Genomic DNA, 24650 nt, shown 5'->3' on the forward strand with positions numbered 1-24650 from the left:
TGTCTACTTTTGTTTTCACAGCCGCTTGAGAATGTGTCCTCGAGTGCCAGCTTCTTCCTGGGAACTGAAAATAACTTTATATCTCCTACAGTTCTCTCCTCCTGTCTCAAACCCCCTTCCCGAATTCTGGCTCCTTCGCACCAGAATCCTTCTTTTCTGGGAAAAGAGGTGGTGGAACTCAGTGGGTTGCCCTCGGAGAAAATGGTCACATGGATGGTGGCCCCGCCCCCTGATCTCCAGACAGAGGGGAGTTTAGATTGCCCTCCACTGAGCGGCGCAAGAGGTTCCAGAACTCTGTTCCACCACGTTCCAGCTGAAAAAAAGCCCTGCCTATAACTAACCCCTCCAACCTTACACACGTCACTTCTGCCAATACCCTTGTCTGTGGTTGCTGATACTGATGGATCTCTAATAAAGTAACTGTAACTCATATATTGGAGTGTGTGCGGTGGAGTACTATGGGGATCTAACTGCCAGAACCTGACATCCACACACATAAATTAATACATTTTGTAATGACTCAGACAGACAGTAAGGTGACGAGATATGTTTGTTATGGTGACAAGATATGGTTGATTTGTTACGGTGACAAGATAGCAACTGCCCAGAGAATTCAGACTGTGAAGCAATGCAAGCAGATATTACTAAATAGTTAAGGGATCACCTGCCTTGTTGAACTTCTGGAATTTTAGGAACAGGTAGTGCTTTGGTGAAGAAGCAAGTGGGTGCCAGGAAACCCACTGGCAGGTGCCATAGTGGTCCATGGGCACCGCATTGCGTATCCCTGGCATAGATGGAAATAACACTTCATTGTTTAACCTGTGGCTTTTTGTGCACCCCCATACAGATTTGATACCAGGGACAGAGTATGGAGTTGGAATTTCAGCCGTAATGGATAGCAAACAAAGCGTTCCAGCTACAATGAATGCAAGAACTGGTGAGCGAATTATATATTATAGTCAATCACAGAGCAATGGTGAGTGAAATTGCATGGCTTGTGTGAAAAGAAATGCTACAGTGATGTCTCAGGAATCTTGGTCACACATTCAGCATAAGGCAATCATGCCTTCAGAGACCGGCAGAACGGCTTCCCTTATTACCATTTATTCACAGGAATATACTTCAGAAGGTAGCGGTAAGCACGGCAAGCCACACCAGAATTCTCTAAGAACAGCATTGAAAGCTGTTGTGTTCAGACTTTGGTACCAAATTTAGGGCTCCTGAGCTCCCTGTTTCCATGTAGAACCACAGTGGCCAAAAATCCTAGAGCTGCTTGAGTCTTCTTGACACCCTGGCATGTGCCAGTTACGTCTCTGACATGCATCAGGGATTACAAAACTCAAGTTCAGGCATGTTATGCTCTGTGCAGGCATACCTGAGGGCTGTTTTTGAAGTCCTCTAAAAACTGTGAAAGAGGAAGCATTGGTGGCTAATACTTCCAGGTAAATCCAAAGGGGTGAGATTAATCTCCCCCCCCCCTTTCTGTCCTTATATTGGGAGAAGGTTTATCTCTTCACAGGACATCCCTCTGACCTCCCCCCCCCCCGTGGGGCCCATTTCTAGGATGATCATTTAAAGCGGCTCTCTGTTTTGTTCTCTGCTGCTTTGCACGTTGAACACACACACACAGTATGTTCACCAGGTGGAGCTACAGGAAACGTTGGGTGAGGTCTAAGAGGGTGTGTAAAATGGGCATATAATTCCACATTGCAAATTCTGTGCATGCACATGACAGAGAGAACCCAAAAAGAGAAAGCGTGGAAACATCTGAGAGACATTTTGCCCCAAATTTTTCTATACTTTGATTCAAATTTGATTAAATCCATGTGGAATCAGGTTAAGATTGTTTAGTCATCTGGGAGTTGCCCACCTCTGCTCCTTGCAAGGCAACTGAGCAAGGGTCAAATATTCACAGCACCGAAAGGGCTCTTTAACCATGTCTCCCTCTGATGTCCTCTCCTCTACATCTTCTTTGATCCCTCCTATGCAAGAGCCAAGGCAACTGGGAGTGAAGAGCTGAGGTACAGAAGGAGAATTCTCTTTTGCCATTCACAGAGACCTAAACATGAGCCCTTTTCCCTCTGAAAGAGCCCTTTGCCTTTGTCTCTGACATGGAGCATTTGAGGTGCATAATAAAAGAAGAGAAGGTGGCTCTGTCTGAGCCAGAGTTATTTTTCACACTGGAGAAGATGGAATTCAAAAGATTATACCAACATCATCCCAGCAGAGGAAATCAGCCATTTAAAAAAAATAAACAGTTATTTTCTGTTAGAAGCAGTTGCAGCCAGCATTTCACCAGCAATTCAAACAGCTTTGCCTTTATGTGGTGTTTACACAAGGATCACAGCTGCAAATATCAAAGCTTGGCTTAGCATTCTGGGAGACTGATTCCCCAATCGTACTGTTTTGTCACTGCTACTAAAATTCACTTTTGTTCCATATTAGCTTTTGATGACCAGTCTAAAAACATGGTATCACAGGATCTCTTTGATATTTGGAGAAATGGCCCATACTTGTATTTATTATTTATTATGATTCAATAACTCTTCTTCTTGGGTCAAGCTACAAGTGACTTAGGCCTAGGAGTGGATGAGTGTACCTTGCTTATGTTGGACCAGCCCTGGTCTCATAACCCATTATATTGGGCCACTTCTTTTTCTGTTGCTAAGCCTGACCCAGCAAGCAGAGCATGAAAAGAGTGATGAATTTTGGATTTCAGCATGGCTTTTTGGAGGAATTTCAGAGTCCAACATGGGATTTTTCATATCATGTGAAATTTTAGGTATAAGTAACTAAGGAGAGGGAAAGGAGAAACATGCTATAAGTTAGTCATTCATTCAATCATTCAAGTACCTTTAAAGATCTAAGACAGCAAACAGGTCACTATAAAATTACATAAATTTCAGAAGTCAATATATTTATACAAAACTTGTATGAATCTTAAGCACACCCACTAAAAACTCTGCAACCACTTTAGAAATCACTGTATCATTATCCTTTAACAGAAAACGACAAAAGGATAGATTGTTGTGGTGTTCAATATGTTTTGGCAACCTCTCAAACAGCATTCTCCGCAACTTAACATATAAATGGCATTCCAAAATTATATGCTGGATGGTATCTGGGCAGTTGGCTCCACACAAACAATGTCTTTCAGAAAAGGGGACTCACTGGTATCTCCCCTGAAGGACATTGGAGGGAAAGGCATTTAGTCTGGCCAACGTGAAGGCCCTACGACAGCCTGGGGTCTCAAGGTCATAAAAATACCGCGGAATTCTGCCAACATATGTAGTCAATCCTAATGCAGCTGAGGAGCAAACAAAAGGTTGGGCTGGAAATAACTTCTGTTGCTCCCAATCTAGTAGACGCTGCTTAACACCATTCAGGATATAGGCCTCATCAGGCATAAATAGGTCCTCCACTGCTAGTCCCATATACTTAAGTTTACTCAGTATTTCTGCTGACCACGCCCAGGAATACTGATCCCTTTTCAATATAAGTTAGTCGTATTGCTACATATTTTGAACATACTTTTCTGTTGTAGTTTAAATTTAGTATTTTGTATAAGTTTCTATGCACTTTCTATTGCTATTTGTATTTTTCTTTTCAATTTTTTTTAAAAAATCTTTTAAAAAACATACGAAGATGCAGGCATATTCTCTAGGTCGTGGCCTGGCAGCCCTTAGATATGGTGGTAGACAGGAGTGGCTGGCTGCTCTGTACAGAACTGGCGAGGCCCTTCTATTCTGCTGTTCAGGACAAGTTCATATTCCACAAACTCTTTCCAAAGGAAAGCTCTCAAGAATAGGTTCTTGAGTTTTAGTAAGTTCACTTACTTCGCTGATTAGGGAAAAGACATTAGTTACATTTTTGATTGAATGGAAACCGTTTATAGACTTTTTACATGACATGGATAATAAGGGCTTGATGACATCTGGATTTATGGATTAAGAATCATGAACAATAGAAAAAAGAGGGCTCTTATGTTTAACTCAGAATAAGTGAGACTCTGAATATGATCCATATTTGTGGCGGAGAAAATCAGAACTCAATCTGTAGTTTAGTTTAAGGGTTTTTTTTCTTTTCTCTTTTTTTTTCTTTTTCACTTGTTTATGTATTGTTAGTGTGTCTTCTTTTTAGAATGTTGTTTTTTAATCTTCTGTTGTCTATGGTTTTTGTTATTTTTTATAGTCAAAATAAAGAAAAATTCCATTAAAAAAAGAGTATGTTCTTGAGGAAGAATGTCAAGAGGAATTAGTTGTTCTCGAAGGCTTGTCCATTCCCATATGTTTCCAGAATGCTAGTTACAGCCTGCCTTTTAAAATCTTCTGCTCCTGCTCTAGAGCTCGACAGTCCTGGCAACCTCATTGTGACCGCTTCCACAGAGACCTCCATCTCTGTGTCCTGGACCAAGGCCAAGGGACCCATCGATCACTACCGGATCATCTTCATCCCTGCCTCGGGAATGGCAGCGGAGGTTACTGTGCCCAGAGAAAAATCCGAGCTTACACTGTTGGACTTGGAGCCTGGGACAGAGTATACCATCTCTGTCATTGCAGAGAGAGGCCGTCAGCAGAGCCTAGAGAAGACAGTGGATGCGTTTACAGGTACGGTCAGGTTATGTCAATCAGGTACACTTTATGAACTAATCAGTGGGTGTCCCATCTCCCCCCAAGGCTCCGTTTTAGGACTGATCCTACTGTTTGTTCATACTTGATTGGGAGTTAGGGATGAATAGTGTGACAGCCAAGTTGGAAGACCAGTACCAAATTATCCAGATGGTAACCTGAAAAGATTGAAATGTTCCAAACGTTTCTGTTCAAGTTGGAATCATGACAAAGGTAAATTCCATGCTAGGGATTATCAAAGCAAGGATTTAAATTAAAAAGTATCATAAGGATCCTTGTGTAAATTGGCAATGTAGCTGCATTTAGAATACAGTGTAGTTTTGATCTCAAAAAAGATATCGTAGAGCCGTAGCAGGTGCAGAAAAGAACAACCAGAATGATCGAAGGGTTGCTGCACCTCCCCTGCAGGAGAAGGCTGAAGCACTTGGGGATTCTCAGTTTAGAAAAATAGGCAACGTGACAGATATTTATAAAATTATGCATGGAGTGCAGAGAGGGGCCAGTCCTATTCCATCTCATGTCTTGCTTCCCCTGTCCTGGACCTATACTGTAGCCCTATTTTTAAGAGGACAGAATTTCAACCAAGCCTCCATCTTTAATTTCCTAACAGAAAGGTGCTGGGATTCAGTACCACTTGGAAGACACTGATCTTCTGGATACCCTTGACTCTGATTCTGACAGCAAAGCTACAAGTGACTTTCTTCACTTGGAGAACGCTAGATTTTTCTTGCAAGGTTAGCTGGGAAGAATCTGCAGCAGATCCTTCCACTGTCGCTGCAGCTGAAGCTTCACCGACGCAGCCGCTTTCTCCAGAGCAGATCCCTGGGAGCAGGCAGCCTGCAGGACGCCCTGGGAGAAAGTAGCAGCTGCTTGCCCCCAAACGAAGCCCTCTTGTGGCTCTTCAGGCAGTGATTCTAACAGAGAGGGGAAGGACCACTCGGACTTCACTTCCCAGCTAACCTTGCAAGAAAAATCTAGTGTTCTCCACGTGAAGAAAGTCACTTGTAGTCACACTCTGAGTAAAGGAAGATTGGCTCTGGTTGCTCCTTTGTCACTTCGCTGTCAGATGCAGTCATCTTTGAGGAAGGGCTTGGTGGCAAAGCATCCGCTTTGCATGCAGAAGGCCCAGGGTTCAGTCCCCAGCATCTGTAGTTTAACAAAAGCTTCAGGCACCTGGTGATGTGAATGACCTTCCCCTGACAGTCTGGAGAACTGTTGCCGGTCAGCGTAGATAGAATTTACCTTGACAGACCACACATCTTGGGTATGAGGCAGCTTTGTGTGTTATCTTCACTGCATGGTTTGAAGGCTAAATAAAACCTAGCCCATCATTTTTCAGGCCTGCAGCTCTCCTTTGTGTTCTTGTTTTCAGGGTTCCGACCAATCACACAGCTTCACTTTTCTCACGTGACTTCCTCCAGCATGAACATCACTTGGAGTGACCCTTCTCCTCCGGCAGATAGGCTGATACTGAACTACAGCCCCAAGGAGAAAGAGGAAACCAAGCAAGTGATGTTGGACCCCACCAAGAGACATGCGGCCTTGTCTGGCCTGCAACCCTCCACAGAGTACATTGTGTCCTTGGTGGCTGTGCACGGCCTTGTCAGCTCTGAGCCCATTATCGGTTCCATCACAACAGGTAACAAGAGAAAGGTTTCAGCCATTGTAGATTAATATTCCCTGTCTTTTTGATCAGAAAGAAGGGTGTCTCCCCACCCCGTGGTACTCAATAAAGTGTTCATTGGCACTTTCTTCTTGCACTGATTGAAATAATCTATATTCCTATACTTGAGATTGATGTTTATTGAGTACCACGGGGAGGGGGGAACCCTTCTGTGTACCTGGTTTGTTCCCACGGTAGCTTCTTATTGTTGGTTTTTGATCAAAGAGCCAGTGTGGCATAGTATAGCAGTTAGGGTGTAACACTAGGACCAGAAAGACCTAAGATCAAATCCCTAAATAGCCATGAAGCTTGCTGTCCAACCTTGAGCTTCTCTTAACAAAGCCTATATCACAAGATTGTTGTGGAGACAAATATGGGGAGGGGAGAACCATATACACTGCCCTGAACTCTGTGGAGGAAGATCAAGATACCAATGGATAGATCAGCCCAAAAGAAGGCCCATTTTGTCAACATGGAGAACAGGAGCTAGCCATCAAAGTAAGATCTAATATTTTACCATTTTAAATGGAAAGTGCCGTTTGGTTGAGCATTCTGCTTGAGCAAGAACCCAAGCAGAATTTTTGTACTGGATCCAACCCATTGTCTCCAACTGTGCCTATTTACCAGAGGCAATCTTTATTTTTGACCCTGTTATGAATTGGGGGGGGGGAGGAATTTGTTTCTCCCTCTGATCCTTAGTTCTCCAATAGTGTGCGACCACCCCTGCTGGAACAGGATTTTCCCTTTACCAGCCACTGGGGAAATCTGGTTAGCCTCTGAGCATACACAAAGTTCTGGTAGGTAACCAGGTGGCAAGTACATGAGTGAGAACTGATACAACTTGATCTGAACCAAAAAGTTCTTTATTTAATGCCTAAAGATTACAAAATATAAAGAGCACACAAGTTAGGGAACACTGAGTTTGCAGTTGCACCAAGGTTTTGCAGCTACCAAAAGAAAAAATAAGTTTATATTGTCTACTTTTCACAGTAAGAGTTCCCACAGTATAACTTCTTCATCTCCTGCTTGAGGTGGGTGCCCAGTGTCTATGAGGGAAAGCAAGCCTGACGCTTATAACCCTCTGTTCCACCATCTTAGGGTTCACCGGAACAGCACAGCTAAATGGCTGCTTAGGCTTTTTGTACCCTCTCTTCCCAAGCGACGGAGAAGCGTCCCCTCCTCTGAAACCAGCCTCCTCCCTAGCCAACCATGGCTAGGTGACTGTCATATCACATGGGCCTCATCTCACAGGTCTCTGTTTTTTTATGACAGAGGCAAAAGTTTAGAACAACTCACGTGTTGAGGGAAGCAAATGGAAATTTAATTGCCCCTTCTCTTCCTGTCTCTTCAGCTTGATTATGAAAAGGTAAATCAGAGGCCAGTTTGATATTTAAAAGGCCATAGGTCCGGACATCACGGATCCCCTTCCTAGTAAACCTCTGTACCTGTTTTGCCTTTGTGGCAGATTTTATGGATTCCTTTTGAAAATTTTGTTCAGGCAACTTGCTGTTTCTCAGCATTTCGGCCCTTCCTTTCCAGGTCTCAGCAAATTAGATCTTACAGGGGTGCATCCATGAATGCATCCTGTCTCTAGTGCACATGCACGTAAATGGACACACGTGAGCCCTAGCGACTGCCGTTTCACATGCACCAGTTTGAGAGGTTCTCTGTGAATGATTGCTAACATGTTCTGGGGCCGTTGTGTTTTCCTACAACACCTTTAAACATCCTTTTTGCTTTTAAACCAGTACAGGAACATATTAGTGCAACATAAATGCCTTCAGTATTCTGGCAGGTGGAAAAGAGGCTCCAGGGAGGAAGACTGTGTGTGTGGGAGAGAGAGAGAGAGAGACCTCAAGTAGCAATATTTGGTGTGAGAATAAGGGAGCTATGAGCAAAAAGAGAGAGCATCCCTTTGCTTCAATATGTGAAATGTTGTGAGGGAACAGAATGAACAGAAGTCTCATCGCAATCCGTTTGACCTAGCACAGATTGGCTACCATGAGAAAACTGCGAGTATGCCACAGTAAATTAATTTAATTTAACTTAATAATTAAAGGCTCCTGTGAGTACAAGAGTCCCAAATGCAGACTCTCACATCTACGCACGAGTTCATTCTCTGAGCTTGTCTCCTTCCCACCATCCTCTTCTCTCCCTCTCTGCACTGAATATGGTTGAATGCTCTCAACACTATCAATGCAGAGGCTCCCCAGAAGTACTCCACTCTCACGGTAGGCTTCCTGTTGCATCTCTGCATGAGATACTGTTCTGGTTTAGTCTCTTTCTAGTCATGACGAGGCACATCCAGGTCAGTGACTCGCTTGGAGACAGGCTGTAATTCTGACTCTTGCACCCTCCAAAAGACAATCTTTCAGACTGTACAAGTGAAATATATTTACATTTTAATTCAGATAGATAATGCTCCTTGGCTTCAAATAACACAAACCACTGGAACAGAGCTCCAGCATTTTTAAAAATTGTTAAATAGCAGTGGTGGAAGAAAGGGGATGTGGATTCCCACTTCCCTCTAGTGGCAGCCCTACCACAATTTTGCCACACAGTGGATTAAAAGGATCGTTAGCTTCATGTCTCCCTGTGCTGTCGTACCATTCAGCAACAGTGTGATGCATCCCAAAGCTTCTGTTTCCCAGCCAGCTCATTTGTCCTGGTTTGTTGCTACAGTAATCTTCACCACCATCCTTCTATTGTCTTGATGGTGAGTTTTTGCCTAAATGCAATACAAAGGGGATTATATGTTTATGCTTAGCTAAGACCCAAATCTACACAGCAGCCAAGAAACCAGATTTGTCAGGCACACATTCCGTCTGAAACCCCAACAAAAAGCTACGATCATCTGTTTCAGAGTGAGGGGCCTCGTTCTCGAGGTGGTGAACCTGTTTTGAGAACGGTTTCGCTTCAGATTGCAGGCTGCGGCTTCTTTGAATGAACACTCCTCCATACGAAACTATTTCCCAGATTGTGCATAGAAAACTGTAGGAAAATATAGCAGAGATTGTGCAAAGATTGCGCATTGGAAGTAATGAGAATAGAATCACAAACACACACTCCAGTGTAGCTCTGTAAGAATACTTTACTAAAGGATAAAAAATTAGGGTTACATTTGGAGAAAAGAATAAATTGCTAAGCTGACTACATCTTGCTAGGTAAGTGACTTAGAGTAGAGACAAGAAGAAGTGAAGTAGTGGAAGTGGTGGAAGAAGACGAAGTGAGCAAAGAGCAATAAAACTTCAGTATATAGCATCAATTAATTGCCCCCAATAAACTAACTGCCCAATAGAAAATCCTAATCCTACTTCATTATGCTTAGTGACTCCCCTTTCTATGGCGGGAATCTTATTCGAAGCTCTAATGGTTACATTCAAAGTATGTTTACTAATTAAGTAGGTAACACAAACAGTTTAACTCTTTCATGACTGAAATGAAAACACTTGCTAAATTCCCACAAAAACTAGCAGGTCAGGAAGAAGTCTGGGCTAGAATCCTTTCCAAGGCGTCTGGTTCTCTGAGCGCAGTGAATTTTTTATGTGGAGGAACATTCAGTCACATGAATCTCTAGTTGCAGCCTGAAGAGGCATAGCCCAAGTTTGCTAATGAACTAGGCCAGAGGAAGTGGCATGCACTTAAAAATGCTGTGGTCCAACTCTGAAAGATTCATTTAGTTTCTCCAGCTTTCAGAGTACTGGAATGATTGTGTATCTGGGCTAGGGCACAAAATGAACCACAGCCAACAACACATTACTGTTACTTATATGGTTGTCAGCTGCAGGTAAGGAAATTCCTAGAGATTTGGGAGGTGGTGCCTGGGGAAGGTGGGGTTTTAAGATGGGAGAGACTTCGGCAGCCATTTTCTCCAGGGGAACTGATCTCTGTCACCTGGAGATCAGTTGTAATTCCAGGAGATCTACAAGCCACCACCTGGAGGTTGACAAGCCCAGTTGCTTATGTGCTTATTTAAACATATTTTGCCTTTTGCTAATGCAGTTTCTATGACTGATTTAACAAGGAGGGAAATATTATGGGGAGAGAGAGAGAGATGCTTTAATGCTTTCCCTTCGTGCCATTTTCTTGCTGGAAAAAAACCCCACCCCCTAGGTGTTTTTATCACCACTGGGTAAACTGTATTTTTTTCCCCTCAGCAGAGGTAAAAGTCATTTGGAGGGAGGAAAGGTTAAAGTTTCCCTCCTTCCACACACCATTCTCTTCCTAGAAAAAGCATCCTGGAAGCTAAACTTGCAAAGAAAAACAAAAGTTGTATAAAAATGCAGAAGAAATGGTAACGGAGTTGAGTCTCACAGGAAAAGAAGTTACTGCCTCTTTTAGCTCATAGTACCAGGATTTCTGCTGCAGCCCATCTCACAAAGACCCCGTGGGAAGTGCAGGGGAAGAGTCAACTGGTGGAAGTTCTTTCCCTTTTCTGAATACCCAGAGGCCACTTCATATTTATTGGGAAGGGTGTCTTCATTTTTATTGAGAGTCAAGAATTACGGTGAATGATGACTTTGATTAATATGGACATGACAGTCTGACATTCTGAGTAAATCTAAGAGAAGAAGACATGTGCCTTTATTGAAATAATGGATGAGAAAAAAAAATTTTTTTTTACTTTTCGCAGTTGTTTTATTCACAGGATGAATTGTGTAGTTTTGAAGAACTAAGGAAAAAATCTGAAGGGGAAAAAAACCCACACACAAATTGAACTATTAAGATCATTAAGATACTCAGTGAGAAAGTTGTTTGGTTCAGGTGTACTCATGATAACACAAATCCCATATACATTAAAACTGCCCAAATTAACAAAAGATTAATATTAGGAGGCATCCTAGCTGTTTGGAAAATGAAGAGCAACAGGCTTGAATCAGATGAGCAGCACTGGTTGGGAAAAATAAGTACTACATACATGGAAAGGTTACAGTAAAACTAAACAAAATAGAGGTATGTAAAAATTAATTAGACTTAGCATTCAAGGAAGATGTACAAAAAGTTAGTAAGAGGTATAAATACATTTTTGGAAATCGATGGGAAATTTGCACTGTGTGAAAAGAAACCTTTAGAGAGTCTCCCCTGGTGGGTCAGTCTTTCTCTTGTTTTTATCTCCCCCCCCCCCCCCGCCCCTCACTCAGGTTTCCTGCTTGTTTGTTAACTTTTTAATCGTGTATGGAGAAATATACAATGGTTGAATGTGTCAGAGGCTGATCAAATAAATCTATGGTTTTTAATCAGGAGAAACTTTGATGGAAGATTTAAAACACTAAGGACCATTTGAAAGGGCGATTGTGGAATTAAAAGGGAATGGAAAAATACGTATGATAAATTATATAAGGCTAATTGTACTGATTGACAGGGAGGTGCTAAGTACTGGACTAAATAGCTTATAAATTATAATCTTGGGGGGGGGGGTAAATAACAATGAAGAAAACAGAATCCAGAGCAGTTCTGAGTAACACCCACAATGCTTTAAAAAAAAAACACCCACACCCACAAAAATGAGATCCATATGTAATTGTACACTCTGAACTTGCGTAAGTTCCTGGAGGCTTCATCCATGCTGGGGAATGTCAAGTTCATGGCAGATCTTACTGAACTGAAACCTAGACGGTCCACTGGTGGCTCTAGGGACTTGATCTGGAAAAGCTGGTTTCAGAATTACAGAAGATGCTGCTCTGTTGACCAGGAGAAGGCAGTGGAACACACATCTAGTATTTATACCAATCCCAACTGTGTCCTATTGGCTGGCAATCTTAGGGGACTGATGCTGCTGACATCTGTGCCTTTTTATGTCTGAAAAAGGCCCTGAGATTATAGAACATGCAGACCATAGTGGCTTATTAGCCTAGTTTCCAGCCTCTAAGATTCCTTCTTCATCCCCCCACCCCTCACACATCCTTTATAAGGAACCACTAATCCATTCGTTCTGCTGGGTAATTTCAACTTGGCTTCTTAACAATGATGGTGAACTGGATTCTTTAGTGGTAGAGTCCAAAATCTTGCAACAAAGGAAGTGAAGTCAGAAGGTCTCAGCAATGGTTCGTGACCTCCCAGGATTCTTCCTCCCTATCCTCTGGAGTATCGAGTGATGTTGTACTTAAGAACCTGCTGTTGAGCTCTGTAGATTTTATTTTCTGGAGGACTCCAGTAGATACATCTCAGTTGTGCATATGGGAGCTGAGGCTGTGCATTGTCCCTGTTGCCTGTCTGAGATACTTCTCTAGATGTTTCTCCTAATCAGAATCCCCTAGTGGCATCAAAATCAGTGCCTTAAATGAGGAATGAAATGTATAATCATGTTAATTGGCTTGCCAATTACTATGATAAATGGAGCAAAGCCATTCCTCTTAGACCTCTGCAGATACACACACAATTATGCTCTGACTCACATTTTTAGGTCTTCTCATCACCAATGACAGCTACACAATTACTTTTAAAATATGATGGTCAGATTCCAGGGAATAAGCAATCGGTGCTCAAAAGTCACACCTAGGAATACTGCTGTGTTTGCTCTTCTTTAAAAATAAGAATCTGTTGTGGATTTTAATCATCAGTAAAAGTGAAAGGGGAAATTGATATTATTTTAGATTTAATCAGTCCAATGGTACCTCCATCTCTGCCACTATTCCATTCCTATCTAATATAGCCTTTTCTTAGTGTTATTTTTCCTGAAGAAACACAATATTTTAAACATGAGGCTGCTGACAAAAATGGCAGCCCTGTGCTGAGCTCCTTTCTCCCCATCCGTAACGTTTAGTTCAGCTTACCTGTGTTCTGAAGTCATCGTTACACTGAGCATTTCCCCACCTTTGCTCCTTAGCCACTGACGTGTAGTGGAAGAGAGGGATGACCAGCAAAATATCTGTGCACAAGGTGAACTGTACTACATTTTAAAGGGGTGAGATCTCACACAGGGCTGCCATTTTCAGCAGCAGACCCATAATATTCATTATGTTTAGTTCCGCTCTCAGTTACCTGGAGAAAATTATCCCTTCTCTTGCTTAGGTGCAAGGCAAGCAAACAAAAAAGAGTTAGAGATATGATAACCATGAGGGAAGCTGTTGTGTGTATATGCAGGACAAAAATGTGCTAGATAGATAGTAAGCAAGAACCTTGAAATTCTATTTGAAAAGGATATCTCTTTAGGAGAGCAACCCTGAAGCAATCACCTTAAGTACTAGGGCATGTCTGTGTCACAGACAAACTGATTTAACAACCTTTCTCATTCTCCAGGGCACCTTGGGAATTATTCTGTGACCAGTGGACTAAAGATAGCTCTAACAGAGACTTCTTAGCACCTTCACAGTGCAATTCCCAAGGTTCCTTTAAAGTGCTAAAGATCTAATATACATTTTAGTCAACATGAATGGGCTAGCTTTTGTGCTCTCGAGTGTCTAGCCCACCTGATTAACATGTTCCAGTGGTTCTATTTAGCATAGCCAGTCTCCATTTTCTAGTACTAATAAATGACTTTCCCTGTTTTGTCTTTTGGGGTATTTGGGGAATGCCTTTTTAAGATACTGCTTCCTTTTGCACAGACACATTGGAGCAGGGCTCTGCAAACTATAATTCTAGAGCCTCAGTAGACAGCCAGATACAGCGCTTTTAAAAAGAAATCTTTAAGCAAAAGCATATTGGAGGGGTAGGTGGATGCTAGAATAACTAGTATTTAGAAGGAATGGTAGGAGAAGATTTTTATAGGATTAAAAGACTTCTTAGAGATGCTTTAGAGAAAGAGAAGTAATTGGAGGTGAACACTTCCCAATAATTCAAGTGCTGCAAACCATGAACAGATTTATGCCAGGGTAATAAAACAATCGCACAAGTTGCTCCTGTGTATATTTATTACTTATTGTGAGGTAATAAAGGATTTGCAACAACCAGTATTGGGTTGTGGTTGTGGATACTTCATGGATTACTACGCAACATGTCAATTATCAGTAATATTAAGTTGTGTGTTTTCAGTTATGCAAACGGGATTTCTCATACTGGCCCTTTGTTGGTCCCCTGATCTGAATGTGGATGAATTTTATGAAAGGATGAATAGCTCCTGCACAAAAGTGCAATTGCTTCTTTTACTTCTCTTCCTCCACTGTATCAATAATTGTCTAAATGGTAGAGTTGGAACTACTCAAAGATAACTCTGAACAGATCCATTCTAAGATTAATGATGCAATCCTAAAAAGAGTTGTATCTTTCAAAGCCCAGTGGTTTGGGTAGATTTAGAAGGGTGTGGACTGCATTGTAAATGTTGTATTATATATTCTTTATTTTTTAAAAAATAAATGGTTAAGCCATTTTATTAACTTATCTTTTCTCAGAAGCCAGTGTAGAACAGATAGGGCTGCCCGCCTGCTCTCCAGGCTGCTGAGATCAGTTCCCCTGGAGAAAGGTAGGCTCCATGGCATTATACCTGCCGAGGTCTCTTCCCTCCCCAGAACTCACCCTCTCTAGGCTTCACACTCAAATTTCCACATATTTCCAAAGTATGGTTGGCAATCATATTGTAGGATAAGCAAATCTAAACAGCATGTGGAAAAAAGCCTTCAGTTATGTGTGATAGTGATGGAAGGAGGGGCACTGAGCTATTCATCTTGGAAATGTTGGAGGACCAAGTTAAACAGAGGTGAGAAAACAGTAAAGTAGTGATTCCTAATGCGACATCCCGGATGTCATGGTACCTACCGATGTGTTTCTGCACTTTCTTCCTCAAAGCAAAGAGCCAGTCCTGGCTTGCTTACACTTCACTGGAGTCAAAAGTGCTTCAGAAGACACCCATTTGGAAAATGCATTCACCTGGCATTTTGTGATTACTCATTTGGTGATCAGTCATGCCTCTTATAGCAGCCATTTTGTTTTTTGTTTTTTTGAAAATTTTGTATTGGATTAGAAATATTTTATATCCATTACAATCAATTTCTTTTAAATATTCCAATTCTAACCTCCTCCCTTCCCCCCCCTTTTGATGACTTCCAACAGTTTTCCAACCCCTTATCTATTTTCCCCTACTCGTTCCAAACTTATTTTACCTATTAAACATATACTTTCACTCTCTTCTAAGCTTATCTATTATATCACAGTGCTATCTCTATTTCCCTTCCCATTTGACTTAACAACTAAATAATACATTTCTGGCATATATTCTTCAATTATCATTTTAGTAGCCTATACTCTATCTTACTCATTCTGATCTCATCTATATGGGACAAACAATTTGTCCCTTGTTATACATAGCGTTAAGTGCATTATAAACATTACATACCTTCAATATAAATCAATCAATTTAACCCGTACACCATGTATTACTCTTTGCTTCCTTCTATATATCTTGTTTTCATACTGTTTTAATTATCTAATATCTCCATTATGCAACTCTATCATAAATAGTCAGTCACTTTGACCCATATATACACATTCGGCATAAGTATAGCAGCCATTTTGTGATGGGTTTCACATCCCATGGCAGACATTTTGGGTAATCCAATACCCTTCCTCAAAATTCCAAAGCTGCCACAGGCTCATCAAGGCTGAGGACTCCTGCAGTAAAATGTCTCTGACTGAATAATGAGCGTATGCATAATACAATAAGTAGCTGTACTATTAAGAAAGGTGCCACGATTGCCATCATGGCATCAAGTTATCAAATGAACTCATACTGTCCACTATGATGTGTAATGGTCATGTGTTCTTTGTTGTGCTTGGCTTCATACAGGAATTGATCCCCCGCGGAACCTGACTGTTGACAATGTGACTACCGATTCTGTGACTGTCCGCTGGTCTCCTCCTATCGCATCTATTGACCACTATAGAATAGCCTACAAATCTGCCCAAGGTAATCTTCTGTGCCCATGGGGGACTGGGAGACCACATGATACATGAAGGAGTTTAAACTAGAGGGAAGTAAATTCTTAATATTTCTAACTACAACACTTCCTTTCAGAAGACGGGACTACATGTGATGCTTGCTTTTGGAGAGAGTACTGTTTTCTGATTGGCCCAGTTTCCCGGACAGCGGAACTACAAGTGACAAAAGGCACAGATTGGACACTTGTCAGCTTCCCTCAAGTTTTGATGGGAAATGTAGGCAGCTTGGCGGAATGTTGGACAAGTGACAGTTGAAAAGTCCATTGGACAGCAGTCAGAGAGCGAAGCTGCGAGACCAGGATGCCTACATTTCCCATCAAAACTTGAGGGAAGCTGACAAGTGTCCAATCTGTGCCTTTTGTCACTTGTAGTTCTGCTCTCAGAAAGTATTCTCCTGTGGGATTTGCAGGACCTGTTTTTACTCAAGTTTTGACTCACTCACTTCTCCTCTCAGAGGCTGTTGTCTGGCTACAGCCCTTTATTCTGTAATCATCCATTCCCAGTTTGGAGTCACCCACAAAGAGATCATGAGAAGAGTATTTATTTAGCTGAGGTGGGTGGCTCCCCATTCATTCTTGGCACAGGCATCCTTCCAGCCTTCCGTGCTTCATGGTCTCAGTGCAGGCACACCTATGGCATCTTGCACCTGCCTCCAGGACCTTCTGGAGCGAAGCCTAAAGAGGTTTTTGGCACCTACTCCATTCACTTCAAGGAGGGGAGCACTACCACACAAGCTCTCAATGAGCAGAGCAGCACCTTTTCACTCAGTTCTTCTGTGACTACCATGGCAGTAACATCATGAGAAACTTTCTCTCTACAGAATTCGTGAACTAGACTTTTCCTCCTCTCAGTTTTCCCCATCGCTTTCTCTTTTTTATTGAGCGTCTTCTTCACTCACATACAGGCCACCTTTTAAAAGTGTCTTCCATTTGCAACCTGTCCTCCTTCCCTAAAACAGGTAGACTTCATCCTGCAGCATTATTTAAAAGAAGAACTGAGCAGGAGGCTGTGGCTTCAGTCCTTCAGGGCATACCCAGTACTGCTGCCCTTCTTTATGGATGTGGATTCAGAGCTGAAATCGCTTTAGCTGAGCTCTGGAGTGTTCCAAAGGGTACTGTGCACAGGCACAAGGTGCGATTGGACAAATGACATTTGTTACAGGTTCCTATACCTCCTTCCTGTATACAGCAAATGAATGGAAGACAGAAGGATTCTTGAAACTTGCAGAGTTATAAAGCATGAATGCTAGAAAGTATTTATACCAGTCATATAGGAAGCGATAAAGCAGTGTCAAAGTAAAAAGGCAACTCATAAAAAGAAAACAAATTCTTAATTTTCTGCTGACTCTCAGTTATTGCTGTTGTTCTGAGCCGGTTCTAAACTTCAAAAATTTCTAGCATAGGATTTCTAACACACACATATTCTGCCCGATAGATGGCAGAAACACTCCAGGAATTATTGGAAATCTCTTTTTTTTTCCATACAGAGGCAAGGAGGGATTTATCTTTTGGGGTGCTAGTCCAATCCCTTTTGGAGGGGGATTGAATGAAGGCTGCTGCCACATAGCAAGGATTCTCACTTTCATCGCTGCTGTGAATGTATTGGAACTTCTGCACAGGGGAGTTTTTGCACAATTTTCTCTGTCTTTTTTCCAACAGTTCCCTTCCACACATGCTCCGCAGTGAGTCTATGAGCCAAGCTACAAGTGACGCCTGACACAGGTTGGACACTTGTCAGCTTCCTTCAAGTTTTGATGGGAAATGTAGGCATCCTGGTCTTGCAGCTTGGCTCTCCAACTGCTGTCCAATGGACTTTTCAACTGTCACTTGTCCAACATTCCGCCAAGCTGCCTACATTTCCCATCAAAACTTGAGGGAAGCTGACAAGTGTCCAACCTGTGTCAGGCGTCACTTGTAGTTTGGCTCTACATTGGCTCTCAGGGGCATGTTCATCATGTGTGCTGTGGTGCCCCACTGCCCTCACTTTTTTAATTCTTTTTTTTTACACATTAACTGTAACAATTCTATTAAAATTTGAAATAGATAAGTGGAAATGGGTCAATTACTGTTTTTTTTAAAAAAGAAACACACTGAAAAAGCTCTCCAGGCACCACAGCAGAGGAAAAATGCTAAGAAAATGGAGCCTGCAAGGAACTGACTGGGGGCGGGGGGGTGACAGGACCTTTGCAGAGCAGGAAAATGCAAACTATTTCTTCCAGAGGGCATGTTAACACGATCGGCTTGTGTGTTCTTTCCAAAAAATAAAGCCAGTTCAGGAAAGATCATATTCAGGATGGGGGAAAATTTGGAAATGGGACAGTTGAAATACGACATTGTGTGGCAGCTCCAAAAAGTGCTCCAATTTGGGAGCCAATGCAGAGAAAACCCTCTGCGTGGAAGCAACCTAATTTAAGATGCTAATTTAGCTTCAACCAATATTCATAAGATTCCCACTGTCAGGCATCTTGATACTAATTCCTTTGAAACTGGGCTGAATATGCTACAAAAAGAATCTACAAATGTAGTTCCATATAAGATTAAAGAATCCCGACTATCACTTCAAAGATGTTCATGAGCCATTAAAACAAGCGATGGGTAAAAGGTTTTGGTAAGGGGATTTCATTTGCATTTAACAAGCACCTCAAACAAGCAATCCCTGGGCAAAGGACATTTGATAATTGTTTGAAGCAGGGCTTTTTTTCAGGGGGAACGTGGAGGAATGGAGTTCCGGAACCTCTTGAAAATGGTCACATGGCTGGTGGCCCCGCCCCCTGATCTCCAGACAGAGGGGAGTTGCAATTGCCCTCTGCGCCGCCGAGCGGCGCAGAGGGCAATCTCAACTCCCCTCTGTCTGGAGATCAGGGGGCGGGGCCACCAGCCATGTGACCATTTTCTCTGAGGGCAACCCACTGAGTTCCACCACCTCTTTTCCCAGAAAAAAAGCCCTGGTTTGAAGCACACACTTCCCAGGAGGGTGAACTGTGTTTGAGGATCTGTCAGTCTGCCCAGAGGACTGTGGGTTGATAGAAGACTGATAGTGCAATCCTAAGCAGAGTTATGCTCTTCTAAGCCTGTTGATTTCAAGAGACCTAAACGGGTGTAGTTCTACTTAGGATAGTGCTATTATTGCATCAAAAGGGGACTTTTCCTTTGTACTTGCATCTGGGTGGTAGAAGGTGCGTATCCAGGCATGTACTACTTCTATATATGCTTGCTCTTGGAAGACACTAGTGTGCCACAAGAGTTTCTCACATCCATCGTAATGTGCTGCACTACCCATACTGCGTGGGTGGAAAGGAGGAATGTTGGGGGATTTCCTGCTTTAAAGGTTTTCCAGTAATGTTATGTTCAGTATAAGCTTCCTTAGACCAGAAGTTGAATTAGATCAGCAACTTGATCTGATATGGGAACTCCGTGTGTCCAAATGTATCAGTGGTTCCTCAGTGAGATCAGAAATTATGACAAGCTCCCCTGAAAGATGGCCTATTTCTTGCAACCCATCTTTCCCTGCAGTGCAGTGATGTGAGAATATCACAGAAGGTGAAGTTTTGGGATGCTCCCTGCAATAAAAATGTCTTGTACATAGAAAGCCAGAACAGCAGGCAAAAAGAGTCCTTTCTTCCTGCTAGGCTGCTTGTCTGTGTGCAGGGAGTGTTTTAACTAAAGGAAGATTCAGAACAGGTGTTCATCACCTGCAGTCTCAAGGGATGCTGTCTATTCCACTCTCTCATCTCTTGCATGCTTGGGTCACAGATATAAGGATTATAGCACCTTATACTAAGCAATACACATGTATTCTAGTGAACTTTCTGTACTCTGCATGAACTCTGTTGTAGTTTTTTCTGTCTTGTTGAATAACAACACAGGTGTGCTTTCCTCTTTGACAGCTAATTAAAAGTAGTGGGCAGTATCTAGATTAATGTTCTCTGGTCATAGAATGGACCAGTGCTGATCTACTCACTTAACTCTTCCTGTCATTTTTCACAGATTTATAGCTTTATTTTGCATGTTGGATATAACGTCACTTATTGGCGAATTAGAATGTTATTGTATGGATCTGCCAAGTGACTCTCAAAAAGACTTCACTACATGAGTTAAAGAACTTGATTGATAAGCTACCAGTTCAGGATCAGGATCCTGTGCCATCCTTGACAGGAATGGCAATTCTCTACAAGCACTAAGCATATGTAAGATTCTAAGTGCGAGCAAATTCCTAAAACCCCACCCCCTTTAGGTAACAGTTAGCTAAGTTCAAGCAAAAGCCTCCAGGCAGGAAAGAGCAGAGTGGATGTAGAAAAAGTCTCAAGGTTGTGAGTCTCTGTGCTAGCATCTCTTCCCAGGCTCACACAAGAGGAGTATAGGAGAACACAGTGGCATAGTGTGGTTGCGGAGGTCCTGGGGCAGGAGGTGGTGCCCCTTGCCTCATGAGCGAGCGCAAAGTGCGCACGTGCTCTGGGTCTGTGTGATGACATCACTTGTGACATCATCGTGCAGGAGCATCCCCCCTCACCTGAGGTGGGTGGCAGTGGTGAAGGGGCGAAGAGGCGAGCAGGGAGGCAGCCTGCCTCCCTGCTCGCCTCCCCGCTCTCTGCCATGCTGCCAGGGCGCCCAACTTGCTGGGGGCCGAGCCAAGGTGGGCAGCAGCAGCGAAGGGGCAAGCGGGGAGGCAGCCTGCCTCCTTGCTTGCCTCCCTGCTTGCTGCCATGCTGCCAGGGCACCCGACTAGCTGTGGGCCGAGCCAAGGCGGGTGGCAGCAGTGAAAGGGCAGGCCTCATGCCCCCGCACCGCAGGGGTGCTCAGTTTGCTGGGGGCTGAGGTGGGTGGCAGTGGCAAAGGGGCACTGTGGAGGGGTATGCAGAAGTGGGGGGCCCTAAAAATTTTGCACCTGGGGCAGCCGCCCCCTGGCCCCTCCCCATGCTACGCCTCTGGGAGAACATACAGATAAATGTGGAGACAGCCCTTCCCTTACGTACTTTCACATCACAGTCATGAAATAGCTTCAGCCTTTAGTTATACCCATAGCATCAGAGCATAAACAAACATTACACAGGGTCTTGTTGAGTGTGACAGGTGAACACCTGACAGTTTTACAATAGAAAATGTGAATATTTAATTAAGCATTAAACCAATCATAGTTTATCTATTTAATCTCATGAAAAACATCTTAGATTTTTGCATAAGATAATCTATAAATGTGCCAACTCAGATAGTATGTCAGAATTTTGACTGAAAGAAGTTTCATGAGGATCTAGACAAGAATTTTACCATTACTGTGGGAATCTTAATGCATTTCATAGAAACTTTGATTGTTTTAAACTTAGAGTTAATTAGGAAATGTTAGCAAACCTAAAGTTTATTGCTTTTCTGTGTTCCTTCATTGTAGGATTTTTATTAATAATAATATATATGTTTTAATATCTTGCTTCTTTAAAAGGACTAGTGTATTTCAATAAAAGTTAATAAATCAACTCTAGAAGGACTCTGTGTGTCTTGATGGGGAAAAGTTTTGCAAGAAGAACCCAATAAATAATTTTGTACTGATAAGCAGCCTTGTACAGAAAGGAAGTTCTGTTTTGCAGGTCTTAACTAAGTGCTGAAAGCTGTCCGAGAGTAAAGATAAATCTTTAGTAGAGACAGTGGAAGCCAGAGTTAGACACGGATAGAAATCCATTACACTTGAACCGGACACCACACTGCCTCTGACCTCTTGTGGGTGCTGTTTTCTAAGTGAGAAAGGTGATGTTGTTGGGGTAGGAAGGCCCTGACCAAAGCCCAATCCCACTGGTCCTTGGGAGCTGGCTAAAGGACATATAGTTGACATACTCATTTATGAGTGAAAAGTTTGATGGAAATGTGGATATAACAAAAAGAAATGCTCTCCGTTTCTGTATTAGTGGCAGCCAAACCAGGCTTGCCTTTTATTAGACTGTTATTGGAGCAGCTTGATTTGCAGCGAAGTAACTGGGCTGTTTTCTCCATCCGTGCAGGACGAGTGGACAGCATAGTGATCGCCAAGCGGGTCACTGAATACACCCTCAGCCACCTCCAGCCAGCCACAGAGTACGAAATCAGCTTGAAGAGTGTGAGGGGCAGAGAGGAAAGTGAGCCCCTCTCCTACATCATGTACACAGGTACAGAGTGCCTCACTGGGGTATGAGGGAAAGCCACGAGTCTGTCTGTAAATGCAGGTGGAGCTACGGTGGATACTCATCAGTAGCAGCAGACAGGGAGTCTTGAAACTGTGCTGGTATAAGTCAGTCATGGTTGTGAATTAGGAATCCCCCACCCAACTCCCCACTCCAATCTCCCCTCTTCTGTGATGTCCACAGATTGCATTCAGCAAGACTTTTTCTCTCTCTGCTTCAGCTTCCCCTCTCTATCATCCCAATATACAGTATTTTGGCTATCAGTGCATGTCCATTGGGAGACACTTCTTTTGTACCTCTCCATAAGATTCCTCAAGATTTTCTGCCCTGAAACAGCCCCAGGAAGCCACTGTTGGGAGCTGCACACATACCAATGGGTTACACCTAAGTTTCCCCCGTGGGACAAATAGCAGTTCCCTGAGGCTATTTCACATTAGAAAACAACCTGGGGGAGGCTTAATCCCTCTCTCCCCCATGTTCCACCATCCTGATCCAAATTGGGCCCCCGTGCACGTGGAGTTTAATCCAGAAACTCCCAGCACATGGTTGCTTGTCAGTTCCTGTGTCGTTAGGCCCCTGAGAATCATGTAGTAAAAGGGAATAAATAAGTGAAGAATGTAGAGCAAATTTCCATTACTCTAGCTGATCCCATACTGTAGTCAGATTTCATTCCGTCCCTTTGGTATGACTAACAGCAGCACGACAGTGCCCGTCAGCTCAAAAATATATCCGTCATGACAGAACAATCGTGATGGGAAATGCCGAATACGGCCCAAAGCCCAGTTTTCTTCAGCACCCTCCTGTTGCCGATGCCCTCTCCAGTACATTGGTGTGAGGTGCCTTTCAGTTCACATCACCGTTTTCCTGGGGAGGGGATAGTGAAAGACATCCTTCACTATCCGTTACACAACCACGTTGGAGTTCATACACAGATTTTATACTATCAGACTTGGATTTGTTAGAGATTGGGAGTGAATGGTGTAGCTCACCACAGAAAATAATTGTTCCTCCTCACAGATTTGTTCAGATTCATCCATTTTGCTAATTCACCAATAGTTGAGAGTGGTCAACATCCACACTGGGTAGATCTTCCCTCTACTTTTGTCTGGATCTTATTTTCATCAGTGTTCTGCAACATCAAAAGAACACCTTTATAGGTTGAACTTTTGGGCCACAGTTGGCAATAACCACCCCCACCCCCCTCCACCCTCCTTCTGTTTATATCTTTGTGTGTGTTTATAACTCCATCAACTGAACGTAGCACTGAATGGATCTGAGGGCCTGTGCTGTGGCTCACAAAGTTTCGGCCACAACCCCTTAAGGAGTCTTCATTCAGGTGCCACAAAATTTGTGCCTGACATGGCTGCTCCTCTGGAACTTATATTCTCTCCCCACAAAAATACCCATTCCATTTCCTTAGTGGTTAACTGAGAAATTGTGACTATTGACCCAACCCAGAGAAATCAGAATTATTTGCTAATGATGAAAAGGGCAATCTTGACATTATGGAGGCGGCTGTGTTTGATTCATTCTTGTGTCTGCTCCCATTCACCTAAAAAGCAGGAATGGGTGTGGGTGGGTGTGTCTGATTTTAACATGACAACAGGAGCATGTCTGTCAAGGACACTCAGCATCCCTACACTCCTTGGCTTCAAGAATTTGTCTCCATCCTAACTTCCATTAAAGAAGCTGGGCTGAAAGAAAAAAATGTATGTGGGAGGAGCTGGGTGTGGGAGGATGGTTCAGTTTCCCTCCCTCACACACTCCTTTTGGTATAATAATCAGATCTAACAGCCAGATCCTTCGCCACGCCCCCCCCACCCACTTGATATACGTGCTGAGTTGAGACCTGGTTCCTGTTCCATGCCGTTGAGCACTGCAATAGTCATCAGAACTAGTAAAGCTTGAACACCCTCTGGTTTTGCACGCATCCTGTACACCAGTTGCAAAATGGGAGGTGATTTTTTTGATGACTCATTCAGCTCTTAATTGGCTTCCTCATGCCTGTTCAGCAGGTTTCTTTAACTGTTCCTCCTTCACAGTTCAGCACAACTCAATTGGTTTTCACCAGGGTTTTTCTTTTGTTCTCGATGGATTTCTGCTTCCTCCCCATCCTTGCTGTGCTACTGTTTCATGGAGCAGGCAATTGTTTGAACAGAGTGTTAGATCAGCCACAAATCATACAAATCAGTCATTAAAAAAATGCTGCATTTTTTTTTTAAAAAAATCCTACCATTCAGCATTTGGCTAAGTAGTTTTTAGCAGCATTAATGGCTGGATTGGCAGCCTTTTCACACATCGCAGTTTTGCAAAAAAACCCAATGCAAACCTGTTCAGCGGGCGT

General features: G+C 42.9%; 1 protein-coding gene across 1 annotated transcript in view; it reads left to right on the forward strand.

Moving 5' to 3' along the window:
* The window catches only part of TNR (tenascin R), a 135097-nt gene that overhangs the window by 74918 nt on the left and 35529 nt on the right, over nt 1–24650 (forward strand). Inside the window, exons 8-12 of the mRNA XM_054980608.1 lie at nt 848–937; nt 4344–4607; nt 6001–6267; nt 16010–16129; nt 22148–22291. Of these exons, the coding sequence (XP_054836583.1) occupies nt 848–937; nt 4344–4607; nt 6001–6267; nt 16010–16129; nt 22148–22291 (885 nt within the window). The remainder of the gene's footprint in view (nt 1–847; nt 938–4343; nt 4608–6000; nt 6268–16009; nt 16130–22147; nt 22292–24650) is intronic.

Source organism: Eublepharis macularius, chromosome 5 (genome assembly GCF_028583425.1).
Source record: "Eublepharis macularius isolate TG4126 chromosome 5, MPM_Emac_v1.0, whole genome shotgun sequence".
Taxonomy (NCBI): domain Eukaryota; kingdom Metazoa; phylum Chordata; class Lepidosauria; order Squamata; family Eublepharidae; genus Eublepharis; species Eublepharis macularius.